This window comes from Phoenix dactylifera, chromosome 14 (genome assembly GCF_051530095.1).
Source record: "Phoenix dactylifera cultivar Ajwa chromosome 14, Ajwa_hap1_PhDact_Kaust_v1.1, whole genome shotgun sequence".
Classification (NCBI taxonomy): domain Eukaryota; kingdom Viridiplantae; phylum Streptophyta; class Magnoliopsida; order Arecales; family Arecaceae; genus Phoenix; species Phoenix dactylifera.
Window position 1 is genome coordinate 28,249,647 of NC_143203.1, and position 24,883 is coordinate 28,274,529.

Below are 24,883 nucleotides of genomic sequence, written 5' to 3' on the forward strand. Positions count from 1 at the left end.
AAACAATACAGGCACCAACGCCACCTGCCCCTCGCCTAAGAAGCGTCGAAACTCGAAAGTCCCATTTGGATTTCCTGTACTTGACGATCTCACCAATGCTGCCTTCCTTTGTCCCTCGCACCCTTCGATTCCATACTTACTCCTCCCTCTTGCTTTCTCCGTCTTTAGATCCTCAGACATCCCGCTCTCATTTCTAGGTTTCTTGCCCCCTTCCTTCTCTTCTCACGTGGCATCTCTTTTTCCTATCAGGATTGTGCCCTTTCTTGATTCCAATCGACCAGTTAATCTGAAGTCTGGAGTAACGGAGTTCCATTTCGACTCTTAGCTCGCTCGCTCTCTCTCTCTCTCTCTCTCTCGGTAATTTGTGTTCTTGAAAATGGCTTCTGTTTCTTTATTCGGCGCTTCTGTTTCGGATCCCTTGTGGAGCTCGTGTAATGGCGTCAGTGGGGTGCCCCTCAAGTCTTTGGGGAGATCGAGGATGGGGACGAGGACGAGAACGAGGAAGAGTCTCTCGGCCGCTGTGGTGGCGAAGCTCAAGAAGGTGAAGAAACACGACTACCCGTGGCCCGACGAGATCGATCCCAACGTGAAGGGCGGGTACCTCAGCTATCTCTCTCATTTCAAGCCCCTCAAGGCGAAGCCCAAACTCGTCACCCTGCCCTTCGAGAAGCCTCTTATGGATCTCGAGAAGAAACTCATCGACGTAAGAACTAGCTTTGTTGGCGTATGTTGCTAATATTTTTTGGTAAAAAAAAATGGCTGATATAAATAATATCGAGACTTCTATGATTCTGCTTTCCAAAAATAATTTATCTTGCACTTAAATTTTGAAATGCGAGTTAGAGTGTATGGATAATGCTAATTACTTGATAGTTGTGTATGCTCTGTAGTCTAAAACATTAATTTCATTCTCTGGCCTTATTCTGGAAGAAATTGATTAACAAACTAAGAAAGAAGTGTTTGTCACAAGGGCATTGCTTGCCAACTAAGAAAAGGAGTCTAAAGTGGAGGAAGCATCATCTACGTATTTACTATATAGTAACTTAACGGAGAATAATTAAAAAGAATAGGAACATCTGATTCATATATGAGGAAAAGAACTGAAAGATATGCATTATTAAAATGCATTTATAACAACTTGACGGAGACTAATTGGAAAGAATAGAAATATCTGATTCATAGATAAGGAAAGATACCATGGTTTTAGTTGGGAGAACTGAACTGTTTGTGGATGTGATACACGAAAGAGATTTCTGAGTAATAAAGAATCTGAGATTTTGATGATGCATGGCAAACATAACTATGGTTTCTCAATTATAGTCCATGAGTTTTTGTTTTTATTGAATTCAAATAAGCGGCTGAAATATCCATCGCCTTGTTGCAGGTACGAAAGATGGCGGATGAAACGGGTTTGGATTTCAGAGATCAGATCATATCTTTGGAATCTAAGTATCAAGAAGTAATTCTTCTTTTTTTTAGTAATTGATTTTGGCTATTTTTATAGAAGAATATTAGGTTACCAACTGCCACATGATTACTGGTGCACTGCCTTTAGTGTTCATGGCATTGATATCCTCCTGTCTTTAAGGTTCACAGTGGATCCAGTCTGCTTTCATTGTTTTCACAAATGTCAATTTTACAGGCTCTAAAAGATCTATACATACATCTCACGCCTATACAGCGCCTCAGCATTGCCCGGCATCCTAACAGGCCAACTTTTCTTGACCATGTGATGAACATCACTGACAAGGTATGCTTATTCACAATCACGTTACTCAGACAGTTCCCTTTCCCTGTATATTTTCAAGCTTGTTTCTCAATCTTTTGTTCTGCTTGGGATGCAAAAATCACTCTTCCCCTTACTTCATCCAGTGGGTAGAACTTCATGGAGATCGTGTTGGTTACGATGATCCAGCAATTGTGACTGGTATTGGAAGCATAGATGGTAGAAGCTACATGTGTATTGGTCATCAGAAAGGTAGAAACACAAAGGAGAACATTGAGCGTAACTTTGGGATGCCAACTCCACATGGGTATGTATGATGAGCATACGTTGCAATATGCATCAATTAAAGTCTATGAAATTTGTGACAATTAGCAGATTTATATGTTAAACCTTCAGGCATTTTGTTCATATTATGGCACGTAGGAATGGAACATCATCTTGTAATCATCTTGAAACTAGAGTATGGCACGAACGGTGCACGTCTTTTATAAAAAATAAATGTTAGGAGAAGGGTTTCCCCTGACCTTAAGTTAACAGTCATATCTCTACCTGAGGAGACACTGAGGTGCAGGAGTGGGATGTCGTGACAGGCCTCATGCATAGACACATTAGCCGAGTTGGCATTGTATATTAGAATAGATGATGCATTTTGTTAAAAGTCAGCGCTTTACTGCTTTTTTCCATTTGGCAAAATGGCCAGTTATTATTCAACTAACTCACTGTCTGTTGCCCATGATAAATGATTCTGATCTACCTGTTTATTTTCGTACAAATTTAAACAGTTACCGAAAAGCCCTGCGGATGATGTATTATGCTGATCATCATGGTTTGCCTATCATCACATTCGTTGATACTCCAGGGGCTTTTGCAGATCTCAAGTCTGAGGAGTTAGGCCAAGTATGTGCCTTATTTGAAATTAAGCGCCAGCTGTTTCATTTTCAGAGAGGTCAAGGTGCAGTGCTTGCTGCCTCATAATTCAGCTATGCTCATGGTTTATTTATGTACATGCAGGGTGAGGCCATAGCTCACAACTTGAGGACCATGTTTGGTTTGAAAGTTCCAATTGTTACAGTTGTTATTGGAGAAGGTGGCTCTGGTGGCGCACTTGCTATTGGATGTGCCAATAAATTGTTGATGTTAGAAAATGCAGTTTTTTATGTTGCCAGGTGATTTAACACTGCAACTTTTTTTTTTTTCTCTCTTCTTAATAGCATCTCTTATTGCTGTTGATATGTTACTGTCTAAACTTGCTAGAGGAATTGTTAGCAGTTGGGACATAATTTTGTTATTTGTCTACATAAATATATATCAATTTTAAATGCATATCTGTGTGTGCATGCTATGCTCTGTATGCATGCACGTGTTTGACTGTGTGGTGTGCATGTTTGCATGAGTAAACATATTTTCTTGTCTAAATAAGCTTACGATATTACCATTTTTACAAGCACATTTCATGATACAATATCGATATGCTTGCAGTTCTTGCAAGCATCTTGTTGTTCACGAAGTCCATAGCATATATCCATATGTGTTATGATCATTTAATAGCATGCATTGTTGCCCGAGTTATCTGCTAACCAATCTATATATTCCTCTGATCTGTTTCCTCATCTCAATTTATAAGAACAGTCCAGAAGCATGTGCTGCAATCTTGTGGAAAAGTTCAAAAGCTTCTCCAAAGGTGATGATCCTGTGATATGGAGACTTGCCTGAGTATGCTGATCCAAGCTTTACTTACTCTAGATGTTGAGTCTGTTATCATTTGCAGGCTGCTGAGCAGTTGAAGATTACTGCTACAGAATTATGCAAGCTGAAAGTTGCAGATGGAGTCATTCCTGTAATGTTCTTCTCGACCTATAATTCAGTTTGAAAATACAAGTTTCAACAATAGGCTAGTTAGTTGTTAATCGTCAAACCTGGGCTGGTCAGATTTACAGTTAATGATTTTATGGCTATCAGCTGAAAAGAAGAAAAGGTTTTATGATTATTTTTTTCTGTTCCAGGTCTTCAAGTTGTACCTGATGTGTTATTCTCTGGTTTATATGAAAAATTCATAGAAGTACATCATTTTGCCTTTTTAACTGGAAACCACTCTATAACATATAACTTGAATATTTTCTTAGAACTTTGTTTTTATCAGGCATTGGTTTGTGGAACCTGAATTGTAAATGAAGATATAGTTGTTAGTTAGGATGTCCAGTTAGAAATAATAGTACTGAAATATATGATGTGTATTGTGCAATTGTGTCAGGTATATTTGTATCATCTTCGCCAACAAAATCATAGTCCTGGCCATATGATATTATCTAAAAGTATTCCTTTGGACAGGAACCACTTGGTGGTGCACACGTCGATCCATCTTGGACCTCACAACAGATTAAACTCGCAGTTGTTGGATCAATGAGTGTAGGTATCACCTGCAGTACTTCTAGGAATCAAAGCAAAATTTGTCACTTGCACATAATACCTCTTTTTCTCGTGCAGGAGCTTCTGGAGATGGATACACCTAAGCTTCTGCATCATCGTATGCTCAAGTTCCGTCATCTTGGAGGATTTATAGAAGGTGAACCTATAGACCTGTCAAAGAAAGTTAACATGAAGACTAAAGAAGAACCTCTTATTCAGCAGGAAAAGCCAGGTACAGCTTCAGATGTTGACTTAGAGTATGAAGTTGAGAAACTGAAACAGCAAGTACTAAAATCCAAGGATGACCCACCATCTCAGCCTTCAGATCTGGGTTTGAATGAAACAATTGAGAAACTGAAGGATGAGGTTAACCAGGAATTTGCTGAGGCTGTTGAATGCATGGGCTTGAAGGACAGGCTTGAAATGCTGAGAAAGGAGGTCACAGAGGCAAGGAGTTTGCCTGATCAAATCCTAGATCGTAGTCTGACAGAGAAGATTGAGAAGTTGAAACAAGAGTTCAAGCAGGGTCTATCAGAATATCCTAATTATGAAAGTCTAAATGATAAGCTTGACATGCTTAAGGAGTTATCCAAAGCTCAGAAAATCTCTGAAAGAAATGAGAAAATCATGTCTTTGAAGCATGAAATCAATGAAGGATTCAAAGTGGTCATGAATCGCCCTGATTTGAAGGAAAAGATTGACAAGCTGAAGGCAGAAATCTCAGATGCAGGAGCGTCAAGAACTTCTGATCTGGACGACGATCTGAGGGAAAAAATTTTCAAGGTGAAGAAAGCGGTAGAATCTGAACTGGCTAAGAAATTTAGCTCTTTGCATTTGAATGTTGAACTTGTGGCTTCAAAGAGGGAGGCTTCTATAGCAAGTGATGTGATTGAACATCCTTTGTATTCTGAACTAAAAGAGAAGATAGACGAAATTAATGATGAAATTGAAGAGGGAATTGAGAATGCTGTCAACTCAACTGATCTAAAGAACAAGATAGTGATGTTGAAATTAGAAGTGGAAAATGCAGGGAAGTCAGCTGATCCTGAGGTGAAGCACAAAATCGAGTCAATGATTCAGCAGATCAGGCAGAGCCTTTCAGAGGCCATGAGCTCACCATTCTTGATGGAAAAGTACGAGAAACTGAAACAAGAGATTGCAAGGGCCAAGGAATCTTCCTCAGGTGAGCTGGAGGAAGGCTCAGGAAAATATAATGGAGCTTTAAACCAAGATGCACTTAAAGAAGGGGATCCAAAACTTGACATTAGCAAGGGTAGAGATTGATGCTGATTAGTGTGAGTTTAGAACATTCCTTTATCTTTTTATTATATGCGAACTTTGTACAAATTTGATGCATCTATATTTATAATCCTTTCTATCTTTTTTTGAAAATTGAGTGCATCCTTATATACTCAATCCTTTCTTTTATAAAATAATAAACTCCATTCCTTGGAGTTTGAAGTTTCATTTTACACAGCAATATCTGAAACTGCACATCTGTGTTTATTATATCAACACTACTATGATTAAGTTGAAGAAAGAAAGTCATTCTTGATCACTATTTTGTAATAAGCTAAAGAAAGCCTCTTTTTTGCATGCCCCCCCCCCCCCCACCCCCCAACACTATATGTGTGCTTTTCTTTGCATCTTTTAATTTTTTGAGTCCTGCTTTATTGTATGTGTCAACTCGAAATCATAAAGAGGTCCTTTCACCCTTGAAGTCTAACTATCAAAAGACATTTCTGGAAAATATTTATTCACAATGTAAAAGCCGGAACCATTTTTTTCAATCCACATCATGTAAAACTACTTTTCTTTTTGGGGATGTCCCTTGTAGAAATTGGTGCTTGTAATCTAGCTTGCTGATCCAGCATGGGTCAATTGTTGTCACCTTCATGTAGAAGTTCTCAGAAGTTGTTTCACCACTGTTGTTATTGCATTCATGCTTCAACTTTTGGAGTAAAACAGTGGTATTCTGGAGTAGATAGATTAGAATGTTAAGAATCTTTCAAATGGGCGACTATCTGTGAACATGTTCATGTTTTCTGTTTGTAATATAAATTTTTTTGTAGTATTGATCTGAGTTGGCATTTTGGAATGGATAGATTAGAAAGTTAACAGTCTTTCAAATGGGCGACTATCTGAAAATGTGTTCATGTTTTCTGTGTGTAATATAAAAATTTCGAGCTCCTCATATCATGACTTTCTAAATATGATAGCAGATGCTGGAGATTTGCTAATGGATTGGGTTATTTGCAAATTAATTAGTATACTCTGAATCCCAAAAGACTACTTTTTATGTTACTAAAATCAAGCTTAAAGCTACTTTCTTGCTTAAATCATAAATGGAAATAATAGGAATAAAAATGTATAATCTACCCATGTCTAAACCCTACTTTTGACGTAGAGAAAGCACATATGGAAGTATCGTGAGGCCGGCTTTGGGAATCAAACAGGCACAAAAGTTGTATTATGATGTAATGTGATGATCATGACATGTATGAAGAAATAGAGTCCAGTGAGAAGCTGTGGCGATATCATTAATAAGTTTAAGCTCCCATGTGTCTGCAACAAGTATTTGCATGAAACATTTGCTGTTTATGAATAACTAGTAAATTGATGAGGTGATAGAAAGGGTGGATATTAATTTGAAGTGCAAGGAATTCTCTTGAGGTTAAGCTCTAAAATTTGATAAAACTTAAAACAAATTGTAGGTGATGTAATATTAGTTGGAGAAGTTAACAGCAACAGCCAAAGGTGGCTGCATAATGGCTATTTTCATTCAGGAGCATCCATGTCACAGGAAAATAAATTGGTTATGATGTCCAACAATGTGAAAACTGAGCATGTATGTGAAGTCTTTTATGTCCTTTGAAATGTCTTTTGCTAGAGATTTTGAGAAGGGGTAGCTACAATGCCACCATAACCCCACCATTATATTTATTAGTTTGGAAGAATTTTGGGCAACAAAGAGGGTTTTCTACCATGTAATCCACACATCTTAAAGATGATAGTGGAAAAATTAGAATGGCTATGACTAATAGCAAGTCTAAAGGAAGCGTAAACTAGTACAGGTAAAGAATAAAGTAATTAAAGAGTAAAATGTGATAGCGGTGAAACAATAACTATGGAGAAGTAATGGTCAACAAACATAGAAGATGTTGTTGACTAGGGACATGGAAAATTTATTCAGTGGCCGTTGTTTTTCAAATGATAAAGATAGTGCCACTTCAGTTATACAGTGGTACAAACAATTCTCTAGGCCTTGCCCTGGGACCACTAATGACATGATTTAGGGTTCATTAGGATCATTCTCTGAACCCTAAGAGTTCTGTATAAAATGGCACATATATGGGACTGTAGAGTGCCTTTGTAACCGTCCAAATGTGATTATTCCCATATTTTTGGTTATTTCCTTCATGGAGAATGGTTGTGAAGCACTTTAAGCTTGTCTTGTAATTGGGTAGTTATACTGCTTATATGTGGTAATTTGGAGATACGTGATGCTCATTTTGACCCTATATACTTCTAGTCTTAACCTTTCTCTGATGCATTCGATGCAGGTGGTGGGATATCAATGCAAAACACCGATCAAGGAAATTGGTCAAGATGCATCCTAAGTCTCTGGAATCCTGGCTAATTTGTTCCCTTGAGCAGGATGAGGATCCATGATTGCAGGAACAAGGATCATAGACAATTATATTGCTGAGTTTTCTCACCGAAAATTCATTTTTGTAAGTTTATTACTCCTACTTTGGCGGTCAAGATATCTTGAGTTGTCACTGAAGGTGCAGTAGATTTTATGCAATTACTAGCGGATCTGTGTAGGTTTTGGGTTTCAGGATACTGTCAACACATTTTGTAATCAAAATTTAAGTCATATACATGATAAAGGTGAGAATCCGCCAGTGCTTATTATGAGATTTCATTTCTGGATCTCTGGATACAATAGCAAAACAATTAATCCTCATTATGGGCTTATTTTTATTCTCTACTAAAGGTTGGCAATTTTGTGCTAGCAAAAATTCTGATAATGATTATGAAATCAGTTATGCATTCAGGAAGCATGTCATTTATCAGACTATTGTTATGGAATGGAGAAGGTCAGTAAATTTGAGCATGAGATGTTCTACTAAAAATAATTGAATGCATCTTCCACAATGTGCCTTCCTCTTCCTATTCCTTATCCTCTCTGTATCTATGTCAAAATGCAGTCTATTATCAAAAAATAATTACAAGGATGGAGGATGAAATTGTTTCAGTTGATATTGTCATTTATGCAAGGACATATTTAGAGAGTTTGACTGCATCAATATGCTAATCGAAGAGAAGCTTGTGGAGAATGTCAATTATTTATATGGACGTAGAAGCCTTCCATTGATCTTATTTTTTTTATATAAAGCAAATCTCACCTACCTAATTGTTCAGACATCAAATTACTTTCAAATGACGAAACCTGTGCATCTAAGAAATTTCCAATATACGATAGGATGTTTTAGCGAGCTATTATTGTACAGTAGCACTGTAGTCGCAAAGTTTCTGTCAAAAAAAAAAAACAAAAAACTCGTCAACAAAATTAATTATTTTTATCAAGATACTGCCTTGAGATGCATGCCTGCAGTGTCAAGATTCACGCTGGATCAATCTGTGTTCCAATTCTCTCCGGACTCCAATTCCTGGTTCATTTAGAGAGGTACAGTATACACCCAAGAATTTGTCGCTGTTAGTCGGTCTCCGGATCGATGCTTGTCTCCATCACCGAAAGTGACATTCTCTCCTCGTTTTCCTTTTAACCAACAACTACCGCACCAGGTTTTGGACAAAGTTTCATCGTTTTCTGCATTTTTATTGTGTCGGCGGCCGGAGCCAGCTTCCATTTTCCAATCCTAACAAAGTCCAGTATCCGATTCTCCTTTACCCAAAAATCCACCAGCCGGCGAGAGAGAGAGAGAGAGAGAGAAGAGGTATGTCGAGGCCGGCTCGGAGCGACGCATATCTGCCACCGGAGGAGGCGGCGAAGATAGAGGCGGAGGCGCGGGAGTACTTCCAAGGGTTTGCCCCCAAGCGCCACTCCAAGCCCTCCCGGAGCGAATACTCCTCCGTCTACTCCGACGCCTTCCACCCTTCCGATCAAGATTTCATTCCCGAGATCGACAAACTCCGAGATCTCCAGGCCGATCCCCAGGTGCCTCCCCAGTCCCCTCTTTAAATTTTGCGATTTTGCTACCTTGATTGGCAGGATTTTTGTTTGCTTGCTTGTTTGCAGAGACTGGTTTGCGATGGAGGTGGAGCGGTAGAGGAATACGTGGAGACGGAGTATTACACCGAAATGAACTGCATCGACAAGAAACACCACACGGTATCTATCGATCTATTTGCTTCCTTCCTAGAATCTCTTTGTGATTTGATGTCATGACTATTTGATTGCAATGATTTGATCAGAGATTTGAAATTTTTCAAATTTTCGCAACATCTGGACAAGTCAATGGAGTTATTCATGTGATAGGCCAATTTGATGATGCTTTATTGTGTATTATATATATATTTAACATCTGTATATTATATTGTATTTGTCGATGCTTTGTTGAACATTACAAATGAGCGATATAGATGTAAATTTTACCATCGGACGCCTTGCCGCTTGTGGAGAGGGGGTGAGGGGGAGGAGAGAGGGGAGGTTGATTCTAGTTGGGAGTTTTTACGGCCCTTGCTTCTGGAGTGGGTATAGGTCAAAAGGTAAGGATTAGCCTCTCATAATCTCAATAATACATACATATCTACATACATACTCATAAAATGATATGTAATTGTGTGATCATTTAGTTCATGCCCTTCGCTTCATGTACATAGGTCTAGTGTTGTCCAAATCCATTGCAGCTTCTCTCTCTCTCTCTCCCCCCCTCCCTCCCTCCTATAGTTATTATTTACTTGTTGATTTTTTTACTTTTTTAATCTTCTAAGCAGCGAGGTTATTAGGCTAATATATACAACCATGTCATTTCACCAGTTCAAATACGCCTTATGAGGATATCTGAGTGTCAAGCAAGAGAGTTATATGGTCAGATGAGTCACATTTTTGGGCACAACAGTCCTTGTTTTTTTAAATTCTTTTTATGTTAGGCAAAAACTTCCTTACCTTAAATCTTCTCTAAAAACTCTAGACGTTGGTCGAGTGTTTGCACAGTTTACCTATAAACAGTCAACACATTTGCTGTCCTTCGTGTTTGTTGGCAGAAAATTAGTAGTCTCTCATGGTTCACATGAGTCTTTCATGGCCATGCTTAGTCATCCTGGTTCAGGGAGTTGCAATCTGCAAGCTTCTGTTCGATAAGGTTTTATTTCATTCTCTGTGTCTCCAGTTTAATTACAGAATTAATGTGCAGATCAGGATATATTACCTTGTGCTGAATGATTAAGCTACAAAATCTCTGTTTCTCGGGATTTTGATGATGAATGATCGGACATATATATCAACTGGTACCTTCATAGCTACAACTGCCTAATCCATATTGAATAACTATAAATGGCATCACAATGTATTTACTTGTATTTTGTCCATGGCATGTCTGAGCTTATTCTTGGCCATTCACCATTACTCTTCGTAGATTATGCTTTTAGCCCTTCGATTTAAAGTTGTCAAGGAACACCTTAATATTAAGTTGAAATTTCTGCCTCTCATGCTTATATTTTATTACCGGCCTTGTAGACTGGAACAGGATTCATCAAGATGGAGAAATCCAATGGGAGCTCCATTGACCTGACACCAGTCTCTCCTGCATCTGGCGGCAATATGCCTTACAAGGGAAATCCAGCAACAAACGAATGGATTCCATCTGCTGATATGGTATGACAAATTCATGACTTTCTTTTGGCGATCGTCGACCCCATCTTCGTTTTTTGAAAAACATAGCTGATTGTTTTGTTCCAGGTGGTTCCAATCTCAAGCAAGCCTAATAGAAGTGACAACTGACTTTGTTTGATCATGGATGCCTTATCGTCTAGAGATCTCTCTTCCAACAATTTGGCATGGTAGCGTATGAGTACTTGTATGTTCCCAGAAGATGCAAACACTGTGTGCGAGAGTAAGTGCAATTTTAATGGCTTGATGTACTGCAATCTTTCCGTTGACATGCAGCTCGTTTGTTTATGAAAATGCCGTCCTGATTAAAAACTCCTAATCAATAGATACGCTAGCATCAGAATTCTGTGAATCATGTCGTGTATGGTAAAGATGATCGGTTTGTTGTAGGCAAAGATTTAGGCATGGGACGTGTCTCTCTCCTTCCTATCTTAACCCAGGGAGAGTGCAATTTAACACTTCGAGATGAAGGGTGTCAGCTGGTTTTGTTGGTAAAATCGCTCGAGTGCTGGATGCCAACTATTTTTGTTTTCTGAAAAAAAAGTTTAGATCTGAAAACCACTGTCCGGGGGATGAAGATGAGACATCTTACCCGGGATGTGACACCTTACACATCGACGCCTTTGGAGTTGCTACTATTTTCGTTTCTGGATTAGCCTTGTCGGTGGAACGCACGATTCTTCTGTGTCACGCGGGGTTTGATTAAGACACTGCGATATAATCGGTTGTCGATGTCGATTAATTTTTCTGGTAATGAGATTGTTGTCCGGAATCTACGTTGGCATGAACCATTCAAAGATTTCGCCCGGCAACCGGCTGCAAAGTTGGTTTAATCAAATTATAGAACACGATCTTTATCGGTGCCGATGCCTCTCAGCATCCCATGGATGATATGCAGGAGGTAGCAAATACGCAGATTCTCACCCATATCCTCTCCCTCCCTCTTGAAGAAGCCGAGAAGAGAATGGAATCGTCATCATCCAACGAGACCCTCTTCCGGACGGCTCTCGTGACCCGTACGTCATATGCTCCCTCACCGCCGCGTCCCTCCGCTTCCTGGCTGCCCCCTACGGCCGCCACCCCCGCGCCGGGTCGGGGCCCGCCCTCCCCACGGCCCTGGCCTGGGTCCTCGTGGAGAGCCCCACCCTGTGGCTCACCCTCCTCCTCCCCCGCGGCCGCCACCGATCCCACCCCCTCTCCCTCACCATCCTGGCCCCTTACCTCCACCGCACCCTCATCTACCCCCTTAGCATCTCCATCAAGGCTGGCTTCCCCTCGTCATCGCCTTCTGCTTCAACCTCCTCAACGCCTACCTCCAGGCCCGCTCCGCCTCCCACCATGCTGAATACCCGACCATTTATTTGTTTTAGAAAAGCTCGTAGACAACTAAACCATTTTTAATGTTCCAGTGCATGTGGGGAGTCTCGTCGGCATCCGTCCCAATCCTCCTCGAAACCCTGCAGAGGAGTTTTCGTAATGAGCCCTTCAGATTGGGGGACATTCGGGGCTGTTCATATCTCCTATCATTTTTAGCTTGCTAGAAACACCTATATCTTTAAGAACAGCAGGCAGACAACGAGACTTATGTTGGAGAGGGCGCTTTTGCATACCGCTGAGGTTATATTCTTTTTTAAGGCCGAAGAGGCTGAGATAGCATGGGACACCGGATATTTTTTCTACTCACATAGGGAACCGATTGGCTTACATCATGTAGGAGCCTCCATCCCCGAACTATCTCAAGGTCAACTTCCATAGTAGTATGATGGATGGTAGCAGCAAAGGTGGACCTAGATTCATAATTCGGAGTCCAGATTGTAGGCTAGTCACAGCTGATAGAACACCGATCTTTGATATCTTAGTCCCAATAGTGGAGTTGAGGTAGCCTGAGTAAGTATTACCTGCACGAAACAAATTCTAGAAGCTAACCTCATGGCCATTGAGGGTTACTTAGCGATGGTAATGGAGTGGATCCAGAGTCAGACAAGTCTAAAGCTGCTCATGCGCTCTCACATGATATCTAGAGGATCTCGAGAGAGTGTCCCCCAAGTAGTTAGACATATCTATCATAAAGTGAACAATGTCATGCGTTAAATGGTGCTGTGAACAAACATGTTAGCCATGCTGATTGTGTTGAGCAATATTTTGTTTTGATATACTTATGCTAGATATATATAATCCATCATCTTGTCGAGACAAAAAAAATTAAAAAAAATCTTGCACGCCTGTTTCACCATTCACCAACAAAGTACGTGAGTCATAAAACACACCAACTTTCAAGGCAGCGCCAGGCTAAACCTCAAATTGGTCACTCCATCCACATCCACATCAGCAACCGCAAACTGGTTGCTGATGCTTTCTTTCAAAGTTTTTCAGAGTGAAATAATCAGAGATTGGTTGCTTCTGGTAATAATATGCGCTTTGGGTTCTTGGTCATACGTTGATCGGCTAGGCCTAAGAGAGTCACACCCACCCCACAGAAAATATATGCCTGCCTCTGCACGACAGCACACCCACCCCAACATTCTCTTTTCGGCCTGCGGCTCAACATGCTCAAATTAGATAAGAAAGCCAAGCGGTGAGGACCCATTTACTTAATGAACACAATAGATACAAAAATAATGTGGATGCACTGCCGGATAATTTTGAGCGTCAGAAAAAAATGCCTCAGCCTATGAGATTGATTAGCAATTGTACACTACATCAACGGAAACTATATGCTTACACATCTCGTCAGAAACAACAGAATTCCCTAACAAAAGAGCACATAATACCTAGTTACCTCAAGCATAAAATACAATGACTGCAGAGTGGATTTCTGTCTTGATCATCTGCAAAGTACAGAGGCAATGAAGATAAGAAATCATGAGGTTTAAAACAGATTCAAACTCCTGTGACATACAAACTAGCTGCAAAAACAATGTCACGCTTGATGGCATTAGATGCAGCCTCCATCTTTTTATGAAGTGCCGAGTTGCCCATTATTGAAGCTGCATTTTTGAATTCACGGCATGTTTCATCCAATCTCACTATGGTCCTCACAATCAGACCTTCCGGTACATCAGTAAGCTCACAAATATCTGCAAAAGGAGTTCCCTGCAACACGTGACAGAAAGAAAACATCAAGCAACATTAGCCTTTTGACTTGATGCTGAACATGGTTAATCTTTTTTCGGCAAAGACAAGAACCTTGGCCCATTCATAGACAACTTCAACAAGGCCAAACTTTAGATTGTCTCGTGCATACTCCTGAGGATCTACAGCAACTTTGAACTGCTCTTGAAGCTTCCCCAATCTAATTGCTGTGTTATACAATCTAATGCAGGCAGAATCATGAATAAGCATGCATGCAGTCATGTCAAAATATTAGACATTTGCAAGCATCAACATTGTTTTTTTCCTAAAAAAAAATAATTGTCCCACCACACAAGTGTTTAAAGAGATACTTAAACACATACATACATACATACATATATATATACATACACAAATATAACACAGACACGTGACATATTAATGGATTTCCAGCCCAACCAGCACCAACAAATAGCTCCAAGAAGCAATGGAATTTCTTACCCAATTGAATGGGGAAATGGAGCTACTAAAAAAATAGAGGTATTGAAGTACTTGGAATATGCTCATACCAAACAAAATAGAATATTATAACAAAATAAAAAATATATAATAATTTGGTTGCCAGCTGGATTAAATTTTTCCCAAATCTCTCAAACTTCTGAACAATAACCCCAAGATGTAATAATGGTCATCATCTTTTCACACAACACCAATGAATGTCAGGAGGTCTATTCAAGGATTGAATATCAATAATGAACACACTTATAAATTGTAATATCTCAAGGATATCCATCTTTTATTTTCTGAAAGATGTAGCGATATTAAGTCCTTCCTTACTACTTCATCCCATGTGATATTCGGTCTACCTTAACTCCTCTTTTCTCCTACATATATTAAATCACTCCTTTGGATGCACCAATATGAAGGAGAAATTTGATACATGTAAAAGGAAAACGGGGTAGAGGTAGACCGAAAATCGCATTGGATGTAGTGAGGAAGGGATTAATATCTCTACATCTTTCAGAAAGTGTGGCCCTAAATAGAGCAGAATGGAGGAAAGAAATTTATATACCTAACCCCAACTAGTTTGAGATTAAGGCTTAATTGAGTTTTGAGGGGTTTTTTTCCCTGTCCCTTCAATTTCTTTCTTTCCCTTCAGTCAACATAGATTTGACATCACATTGGTTTTAATTACTAATCTATTTGTTGACTATTCGAGACATGCAGAAGCATGCAGAAATCAAATTTACATATCACATAGGTCCCGTCAATAGTAACCAACCAGAGGTCATTGCATGTCAAGCCCTAAATAAGCATTGCAAGAAACTTGTCCATATATAACCAAATCTGGCATATTTAAATGCTTTTATCAAACCTATGGCTGCCGATATTCCATGAAATATATTCATTCATAAAGAAAGGGATGCACAAGAATTAGAATCTCATGTAATGCAGTAAATAAGAAAATTATATAAACCAGTAAGACTACCTCTGTTTTGCATTAGCCAGCTTAGGAGTAAGAGATGGTTTGGAGGTGTTGTTCTGCTGGAAAACAAGGGCAGACATAATGGCCACAGCTTCTTCAGGTTCTAAGTCATCAAATTGGTTCTCAAACAAACACTCAGTGCATATCAACTCCTCCCCAGAGTTCATTTCGCAGGCCACCCGGCCCTTGAGTTGAACAACAAGATCAGAATCAATACAATTAATCTCCTTCAACACATCAATCTGCTCATGAAAGAAAAGGATACATGAATTAATATAAAGATTACCTGCATGAATCTGCAACTTAAAATCTGAAGTTCTAGTCACCACCAAGGGTGGCAACAGAGGCTAATAATCATAATAATAAAATACCAATTCAATTCAATTCGGATATCTGATAGGAACATCGAAACTGGAACTAAATCATTAGAATATTTGATCCTAATGGAATAATCCATATGACACTATTTAAGTATTTTTATGTATTTGAAAAACCTGGATCCCTACCCAAATCCAGATCCGAATTTATTTTAAATACAGATTCAAGACATGGTACTCTTTATAGTTTCGAATTCAGATCCTATAATTTGATCAGGGCTCAGATTTGTAATCTATGGAGGCTAAGAAGATTCAGGTTTGGGTCCATGTAAAATTCGATCCACGAATACATACCCGACCCTGAAAATCTGGCATCTGTTGAAGTGCTTCATCTGACATTTGATATTGTAAAGCATTAACTTCTGCTTTGTGCCTCTTTTGCTCCTTTAGCAACATTATGTTCTCCTTCAATTTTATGCATCCATGGCATTTGTTTTCAGCCATCCGCTGCAGTAGCCCATTATATGCATGGTACCTCTCCACAAGATCCATGTCTTTCAGCTTGAGATCTGAAGTTGCATCCAGAAACATAAACTTTTAAAGAAAGAGGTAGGTAAAGAAAGAAAGTGAGCCAGCAAAATAGCATTTTAGCATCAAAATATCAGTAGTCCCTTGCAATCTCATTTCTAATTAGATGGAACTACATCTATTCTTGCCATACTACACGAGCTCAATGCCTTAATCATCTCTAGAAAAGGAAATTTGTGCGGCTCATCCTGTGTAAGCAGTTACAGCCAAAGCACAATTTAACTTCATGTGCATCCTGTAAAACTAAGATGGCATTTGCTAAGTAATGTTACATAAAGAAAAGAAGGAAATAACCCATGAAGCACAAGAGCATGCATGTAAGAAATCCTTGGCTTCCTGTATTCTGACCTATGACATATCATGTCAAAACTAGCAGCATACAACCAATTAAGTGAAGTCAAAGATGAAAAGGAACAAAATAAAATTCATAACTTCGATTAATATGCAAGAAATATTAGTTACCTCAGGAGAAAAGGGCAAGAAAACAGTCCATAAAACTTTGCAGCGTCAGACCATTCAAATTATAATGGATTTTCCACAGGTTTCTGGCAGCAGGATAAATAGGCATGATAATATATCTGATATATCTAAGTTGTACAAATGAGTCATCCAACAGTTGCATAAATTAATTTGGTGCATTTTGTGAGGTCACAGTATTGTCCTTGGATGAAACCAAATATCGGAATATTGTTGAAATCATGCAGTTGATGAAAGCAACACGGCACATAGAAAGCATCCAAAAATAACATATATTTACAAACACAAATCTTGTATCCATCCCTTTCCAAATTGATTTATCAAGCTGACAAAAGATTCATACCTTTTACTGCATCCAGTGCAGGAGGATATCTACTTCCTCTGGGTTTCCGTTCTAGCAGCTGTTGAACAGTTTTTGAGTAAGCAATCTGGCTGGGATCCTCAAGAAGACGCACTTGATCAATCTTTATTTTGCAGTCACAGATACTCATAAAGTCCTTATTTTCTATTGCTATAACTTCATAGCTCATCCCAGCAGCACAGCCACAATATGGCAACTTTATATTTATTACACCAGATCCTCTACGAGAACTAACGGATGAAAAGTACTCTTCATCCATGCCACGTTTTCCTTTAGGAGCAATAAAATAACCTTGGTGAAAATTGCCACTTTCTTTCTCTTGCAGTTTATTTGAAGAAACTGATGGAGTTTGCGTAGATGAAGCAACATCTGCCACCAATACTAAAACTATATATTGTTTGTTTGTAGCAGAAGGAGTTTTCAGGACGACTCCGAGTAAGTGATCTTCAGCCTATTAATCCATTCAAACAATAAGGATAATGCTTAAGCTATTGGAACTTTGGACTATGAAGCAGTCATCAGAACAGATTTGCATATGCTTGATGAAAATGAAAATGTTTAATTCGTCGGTTCAATGCCCGTAATTATTGGTTGAGAACATAAAAAAAAAAAAAACAGGGACATCAAAAAGAGAAACGACATGCCATGCCATATGATAAAAACAATCTATATGATAATCTACACTTGGAGCACCAACGAGCATTTGTAGAAAGTCCAATGAGGTAATTCTCTTCTCAAAACCATTTAAAAGAAACTACTGAACAAGATAAATTGGCATCTTGTCAAGCTCCTTGTATGAGTTGGAGAGTTTACATTTACATAATGATGATCCAACTAGGTGAATTCATCAAAACTACATAAGCCTTCAGCTACTCAAACATAAATATGTGAATGCATCTTCCTTTTCCCTGTCTTTCTTTTTCTTTAACATTATTAATTTGTTTTCCATTGTACTGACTTAACATTGTCCAAGCCCAATTGATCATGCTTGAGCTAAAAATCTACTGATGATCTAATGCAACTGGTTGTTAGATACTGTGTCTCAACTTTTGAGTTTTTGACCTTTCTATGAAGCTTTACATTATGCATCATTCGTATGTGCTCAAACTGAAGACCATTGGCCACTCACTTTACCTCATTAACTACTGCTTTTGATATGCTTGGTCACTGCAGTGGCTACATTTCCGATGTCATTATTTCAAAGTCCAAGATTTCCTCTTTTCATTTTGAAAAGCAGTTAAGAGTTGATAATGTTAAAAGGTATAACCACGTTTCACTTTCATCAAGAAGGTGAGGAAAGGGGAGAAGAAAAAGGCAAATAAATTAGCATAACTCAATTCCTACAGCCAGGCATGCAAAATAACACTCTCCAAGCAAAAAGTGACACTTGAACTATAAACAAGTAGTAGAGATAATACACTCCCAAATTTCTACTAAATTTAAAGAACAAATTTGGATTTGTTCTTTTGTTATTTTTTCCTTTTAAAATTTCTTATCAAATAGCACATGGAGAAACCTTCTGCTACAACATGAAAGAAGGATACAAATCCAAGGCCTTATTGATGTGTACCCAGCTTGCAGAGAAGAAAGATAAGCAACCTCCAGAAGTGGCAACCATAAAGACTGAGTGAGGGTTCTATCAAGAATCCAACCATCAACCATTTGGTTCTCTAAGAGGCGGACTAAGCATTTGCCTCAGCTTCTTCATAACTCTAGGCAAATTGGTAAGGATTGTTGCATAAATGAAAGTCCAAACAAAAGCTCCTAACTTTATGGAGAACCACATGATTCTCAAACTTTGTTGCACAAAGCATCCACACAAGTAAGAAGCATAGATGAACCTCACAAAAAATAATTAGATCCTATCGCCCCTCACCACAATAATGTAAGTCCAATGTTTGAATAACAGAATAGACTTTGCAAATGTCCTCTATTTGATAGAAAAGAGTTTGGTATCTTCTTCGATGGTATAGCATTATGTCACATTGGGAAAGAAACATCTATTGTTTCCGGGCCTATCATTTTTCTTAAGGGAAGCATGTAGAAAGACAAGATTTGCAAAACAGCTAGTCAGTAAGGAAGACGACATTCTATTAAATGGTCAAGATGGAACAGGGGACCATCCTAGCATGTATGGAGCACTAGGCTTGCTGGATGTTGCAGGACAATATAGAAGTTTGTAATCAATAACACATTACCTTTGTCTAGATGGTTCCAAAAGTTTTAACCCATGACAATCACAAATAGTTATCTTAGGCAGGTCTACACACTTGGTCACTTCTTCAGAAAGACGTGTTAGAACATAAGGTCATCGCAAGGACCACCAAACTGTTCCAAACAGGGCAATTCAGGATGTACTAAGCCAGACCAAATGGCTACCAACATGGTTTGGCTAGTCGATCCGGTCCCCTCCCTTTTTTTTATGAAAACCCCTCTGCCCTTCTAATCCTCTCCCCCTCTCTCGATTCCTCTCTCCTTCTCTCCCTCTCTCCTGGTCTCTCGATTCACCTCTCACCCCCCCCCCTCAATCTTGATTCTACTCTTGGGAGCTTCCTCTTCCCTTGCACCTTTCTCTCGATGCTCCACCTCCATTGACAATTCTGCAACAATGATGGTTTCGAAGTATGCCTCTCTCTCTCCCCCCTCTCTCCCTCTATCAATTCTACTCTCAGGAGTTTCCTCTCTCGCGCCTCTCGATGTTCCGCCACCGCCGATGACTCTGCAACAACAATGCCCGCTAGGGTTATGTCCACGACGACGAGGTATATCTCTCTCTCCCCCCATTCCCCCGCTCCCCCTTCCTGCTAGGGGTGCAAATGAGCTGAGAAGCTGGCGAGTTGCTCAAGCTTGACTTAGGTCCAAGCTCAACTTGACTCAATTATTTTTGAGCTCGAGTAGCAAAATACTAGACTCAAAAGCTCGTGAGCCTAATCGAGTATATATATATTTTAAAATATTATAGTTTATTTATAATATATATTATTAATTTAATATTTAAAATATAACATTACATCATATTTTGTTTTAACTATTTTTTTAATTATAATCAAAGCTCGAGTTCGAGCTTAAGTATGGCTCGATTGATATTCGAGTCGAGTTGATCTCAAGCATCGCTTTTTTTATCAAGTCGAATTCGAGCTTGGATATTGAGGCTCGATCGATCTCGAGTCGAGTTTCGAGCTCGAGCATTTTGAATGAAGTCGAGCTCAAGCCTTTAGCTACTCGACTTGGCTCGACTTGATTGTACCCCTACCTCTCACTGCTCCCCCCTCTCCCACTCCCTCCCCCTGGTTCCATACACAGCTCGGTATGGTATGTATCAGCACCGTACCAAACCAATCACCAGCCAGTATGTCCTCCGGTATCGATTTGGCAAACCTTATCATCGTTTATAGATTTGTCAATTTTTTAGAACCCATTCTCCAAGATGAAGATGATGCTTGTCATAGTCACCAAAACCGTATTCATCCCTGGTCTTTCAAAGTACAATGATGACTCTTTGTAGCCTGAAGGATAATCTGAACCAATTTACTTAATGGGAAATAGGTCCTCTCTTCTTCAAAATCCCCAGCAACTGCTGTGGGTTTCTTCTCCAGCTTGTAGCATACTTTCCAGGCACTAGATAAAACAAGATAAACCTTTGTTTCTCTTCAGTTAACAACATGTTGCAAATTTTTGAACAAACGAGATTTTAGTCATAAAACAGGGAAGTCACTGGAAACGTCATGATGATAATGGGAATCAAAGTTGAAGGATATAACAGTTCAATTTTGTTAAGGGACAGCATATGACATACCTCTGTCTCTACATGGATTGGGTGAAATTTTCTTCTTTCATGGAAATGAAATAGATTGAAATGCTTCATGACAGAGAAAGAATTGCATGAAATAACTTACTGACTGTGATTTGACAACCACCACTCTTCCAGGTGAAAGAAATTGCAGAGCAGAGTGCGACTGCATAGCGGCCTGTGCTATATGTTCTCTGTGTGACTCTGCTTCTGATGCCATCTCATAATATTCTTCAATAGCAGGTTCGCCCTTTATACATCTGACACATAAACAGTAATGCTTGGAAAGACTATATTATGGAAGTATAATCATAATAAGATTAGTAAAACCATAACAGCCATTTATTGAACACAGGATATCATATCCCATTCAAAAAATTTTAACAATATATGTTTAGGGTGACCTAATTCAACCATCTTAGGATATTTCATAGTACTTCACTGTATGCATGTCTGAAATTATACAACACTATATACGTATATGAATCATAATTATACAATACAAATATTTATTAGCAACAAGATAGACCAGATTTGTATTCTTTAGATTCCCAGGCATATTTCTGTGGCAACTTTACCTGCATTCGGTGCTTCTTAACTCACATTCTCTATAGACCAAATGCATTAGAGACAAACAAATCTATACCATGGTGACTGAAAGGATGCATGGTTAAAGCATACAGTTATCCATATGAAAAAAGGGTCTTACATAAAAGATGAAAAGACATTCAGTTATGTATAACAAATAAAATAAGAGAACAGCTAAAAGAATCCGAGATGAGATGTTGAAATAAGTACAAACAGAACAAGTTCAACAGTGATCCGTCGTTAAGCATAACAGATATAAAGCATGCTGTACTTTTCAGAATTTTAAATCCTAGTTTAAAAACTTCTCTTCCACTAACAATTTGGTGCATTTGGTCAAATAGCATATTTGGTTCTGCCAAGTCTAAGTTTAACTCCCAAACAGAAATGATTGACATCCTAATCAAAAGTACATCACAGAATCTTAACTTACTCAATACTTTTAGTAGTTTGACGTAGCTTTTGCAAAAGAAGCCTTTCTTTTTCCGGCAAGTTCTTCTGAGCATGAAACTCAGCAAAACTTCTCTTCAGCATGTCTTCTACCTGCACCAACCATCATGACAATTGCATTTTACACCACGTTTGATTGCTCTATCTATGATAGCATGTTGTTTTGATAGCTGATTTTTATTGGTGTAAAATTTTCTTCATATCATAGTAAATTAGGTAAAATATGAATAAAGGAACAGCAAAGAAGGTAATGGACAAAGGTCATCTCAATCCAACATACAGCAAGCCATCCTTCTCTTACTGGGACGCTGCTCAAGCATTGAGAAATCTTAACTGGGAGAAAATAATTCTCTCTAATGGAATATCTTTAGCCACTCTTCTCTGACAGACTTGTTTTATTTCTATAGCTCTTGCTTAATTAGAATTTCATGCAAACTGGACAGAATTAACAAAGATTAATAGGACAGGATACTAGAGAGGCAATCCTCATGGCACATGATTGGCAGCAACAAATTACTTAACAATTTAACCTTCTGTGCAAACTGCCCTATGGGCATTAAGACTAGTTATTCACCCAATCAATGAGGCAATACACCCCAACATGTCCCCTCTAGTACCAAGCAAAACAAGCATAATTGCTTAAGTAACCAAACAGTAGGATTTTCAACTTCAACCCAAAAATTAGGAAATACAAGTGTCCACGACTACATATTGACTTATGCCTGAGTGCCTAGACAACATTCTCATAGCTTGACTTACCATCTAGTCATTAATAATGGTAAGAAATCATGTCTTGGCTTGATGTTTTATTTGGATAAAAAAATGCACAGAAAGTTCAACAACATCATTCTAAGTTTTATAGTACCTTTAATTCTTCAACACGAAGGAGATGCATAATCATGGTATAAGTCAATCTAAACTGAGATTCAAGTCTAGTTGGTTTTCCAACCATCACATGCTTCAAATCACTCTCCTCTGGAATTTCATCACGACACATAACAATAACTGTACCAATCTTATCCAGTCCTCTCCTGCCAGCACGTCCAGCCATTTGAATATATTCCCCAGGAAGCAACTTTCTGAATTCCTTGCCATCAAACTTTCTCAATGCATCAAAGACAACCTATTAAATTTTGAGAACAACAATTAGGTTACAGCTGCATTACCATTTCTCACAATATTATGTTTACGAAGACAAACAAAGACAAATCTATTGACATGAAAACTATAAAACAACACACTTGCATTTCAGAACAGTCTGTCCATAAGAGTGAAACAATGTGGACATCTCCATTCATGAATGGCATCATAAAGGAGTAGTGAGAGTATCTTTATTAAAATAAGCCTTAATATAAACAAATTAATTTGGATTCTTCCAGTTATTGCATTGTGAAGCAAAACATAAGAAGCATTAAGCAGATGCAAAGGCAAACAGAAACAATAATTCACTGTTGTTTGCCCTGTTGCTTTTTAATGAAAGTATGTTAATCTAAAACAGCCAAAAGTTAATGACTACTACCTCAGGAAAGAGTTAGCCATGCTCTACCTAGATATTTCTTATGTTCTTTTAATACCATACTGCAGATAACTAACATGATCATTTACCACCAAATTTGCAATGGAAACTACAAGATGGACAAGTACATGAAGTTTAAATCTAGTAGAGGTGTTCAGTTAAACCACTGATTAAGCATTAAACTAGTTTTCCCAACATACGAAGTACAAAAAAAAAAAAAACAGGGAGATCAGATAATTCAATGGAAGAGAAACATTGTTTCGTGAAATGACACCTTTTCCAAATAATCATAACAAATGCTCCATAGGTACCACTAGCAAGATGACAAGATGAGCATTACGCTAGTACCTTCCAATTTATAGTTTTGTTTCTTTTTCTTTGAGAGAACTCCATTAATTTTTTTCTTTCAATCTCAAATAATTGCCCAGCTGATAATAAATGGATACCTACTTAATCTAGTAATGCCACAAAAGATGACAGAAAGAATGAAGAACTAACCCCTATCAAAACCAATAAATATTTAACAGGAAAACTTACCGTTCTTGCTGGGGCATTAACTCCCATTGCAAATGTTTCAGTGGAGAATAACACCTGTATAAATGTCAAATAAACAGAAAGATTATTGATGGCCAACCAGTAGTCACACAAACAAATTAACTCTTAGCAACAAGATATAACAAACTAAATAAAGCAAAATAAGAAATTATACTGTATCCGTAAATACATAATTCGAGAAAATTTCATACAGAAGAGACCAAAAAAGTGATGCAGCAGTAAACTAATTTCTTTGCTTAATTCTTCCGTTAGCAAGTCTCATATTCCATGCTACTTGTGTTTGTAAATGATGTAGTATTGAATGAGAATAGAAGGTTGATACTTTTCAGAGAAGCAGCTTAACATACATCAATTACTAGAAAGGATTCAACCACGAGAACTTGTGGAGAATCTGTCCCTTTGTGAAGAATATTAAAATGCAAAATCTCTATGATGACAACAACGATGACGACAACAATGACAATAGTAATATAATAAATAAATGCTTGATAATTTGTTTAAGGAAGACCAAGCATACAAGGGCTAAACTTGGCCTAAAAAGGCTTATCAATAAACTGAAGCAAAACAAAATAGATAATTGCAATTTTTGGAGGGAGAAAACAAAATAAGGCTCGATTAAAATCAAAAACAAAGAGACTCGACCAAGTGATTACAATTAAATCCATTGTTTACAGCAATCATGAGATAATGCTTGA

General features: G+C 38.4%; 3 protein-coding genes across 4 annotated transcripts in view; 2 read left to right on the top strand and 1 right to left on the bottom strand.

The window, feature by feature from the left end:
- On the top strand, nt 1-8,131 carry CAC3 (acetyl Co-enzyme a carboxylase carboxyltransferase alpha subunit). The gene is made up of 11 exons (XM_008800741.5): nt 1-703; nt 1,385-1,459; nt 1,643-1,750; nt 1,873-2,033; nt 2,509-2,623; nt 2,738-2,892; nt 3,356-3,407; nt 3,495-3,563; nt 4,055-4,132; nt 4,211-5,427; nt 7,696-8,131. The coding sequence occupies exons 1-10, from the start codon at nt 377-379 to the stop codon at nt 5,414-5,416; spliced, it is 2,346 nt and encodes a 781-aa protein (XP_008798963.1). The 5' UTR covers nt 1-376; the 3' UTR covers nt 5,417-5,427; nt 7,696-8,131.
- An 804-nt stretch (nt 8,132-8,935) lies between these two features.
- LOC103713724 (uncharacterized) lies at nt 8,936-11,343 on the top strand. The gene is made up of 4 exons (XM_008800740.6): nt 8,936-9,317; nt 9,399-9,491; nt 10,839-10,976; nt 11,061-11,343. The coding sequence occupies exons 1-4, from the start codon at nt 9,099-9,101 to the stop codon at nt 11,100-11,102; spliced, it is 492 nt and encodes a 163-aa protein (XP_008798962.1). The 5' UTR covers nt 8,936-9,098; the 3' UTR covers nt 11,103-11,343.
- A 2,288-nt stretch (nt 11,344-13,631) lies between these two features.
- LOC103713726 (RNA helicase, ATP-dependent, SK12/DOB1 protein) overlaps nt 13,632-24,883 on the bottom strand; it is a 29,169-nt gene continuing 17,917 nt past the window's right edge. For both annotated transcript variants that reach the window (XM_008800742.4, XM_088711137.2), the window contains exons 15-23: nt 24,171-24,224; nt 22,983-23,240; nt 22,101-22,210; nt 21,189-21,342; nt 17,275-17,743; nt 16,221-16,435; nt 15,553-15,791; nt 14,178-14,304; nt 13,632-14,084 (exon numbers count right to left, since the gene is read on the bottom strand). In XM_008800742.4, the coding sequence (XP_008798964.3) occupies nt 13,872-14,084; nt 14,178-14,304; nt 15,553-15,791; nt 16,221-16,435; nt 17,275-17,743; nt 21,189-21,342; nt 22,101-22,210; nt 22,983-23,240; nt 24,171-24,224 (1,839 nt within the window). In that variant the 3' untranslated portion in view covers nt 13,632-13,871. The remainder of the gene's footprint in view (nt 14,085-14,177; nt 14,305-15,552; nt 15,792-16,220; nt 16,436-17,274; nt 17,744-21,188; nt 21,343-22,100; nt 22,211-22,982; nt 23,241-24,170; nt 24,225-24,883) is intronic.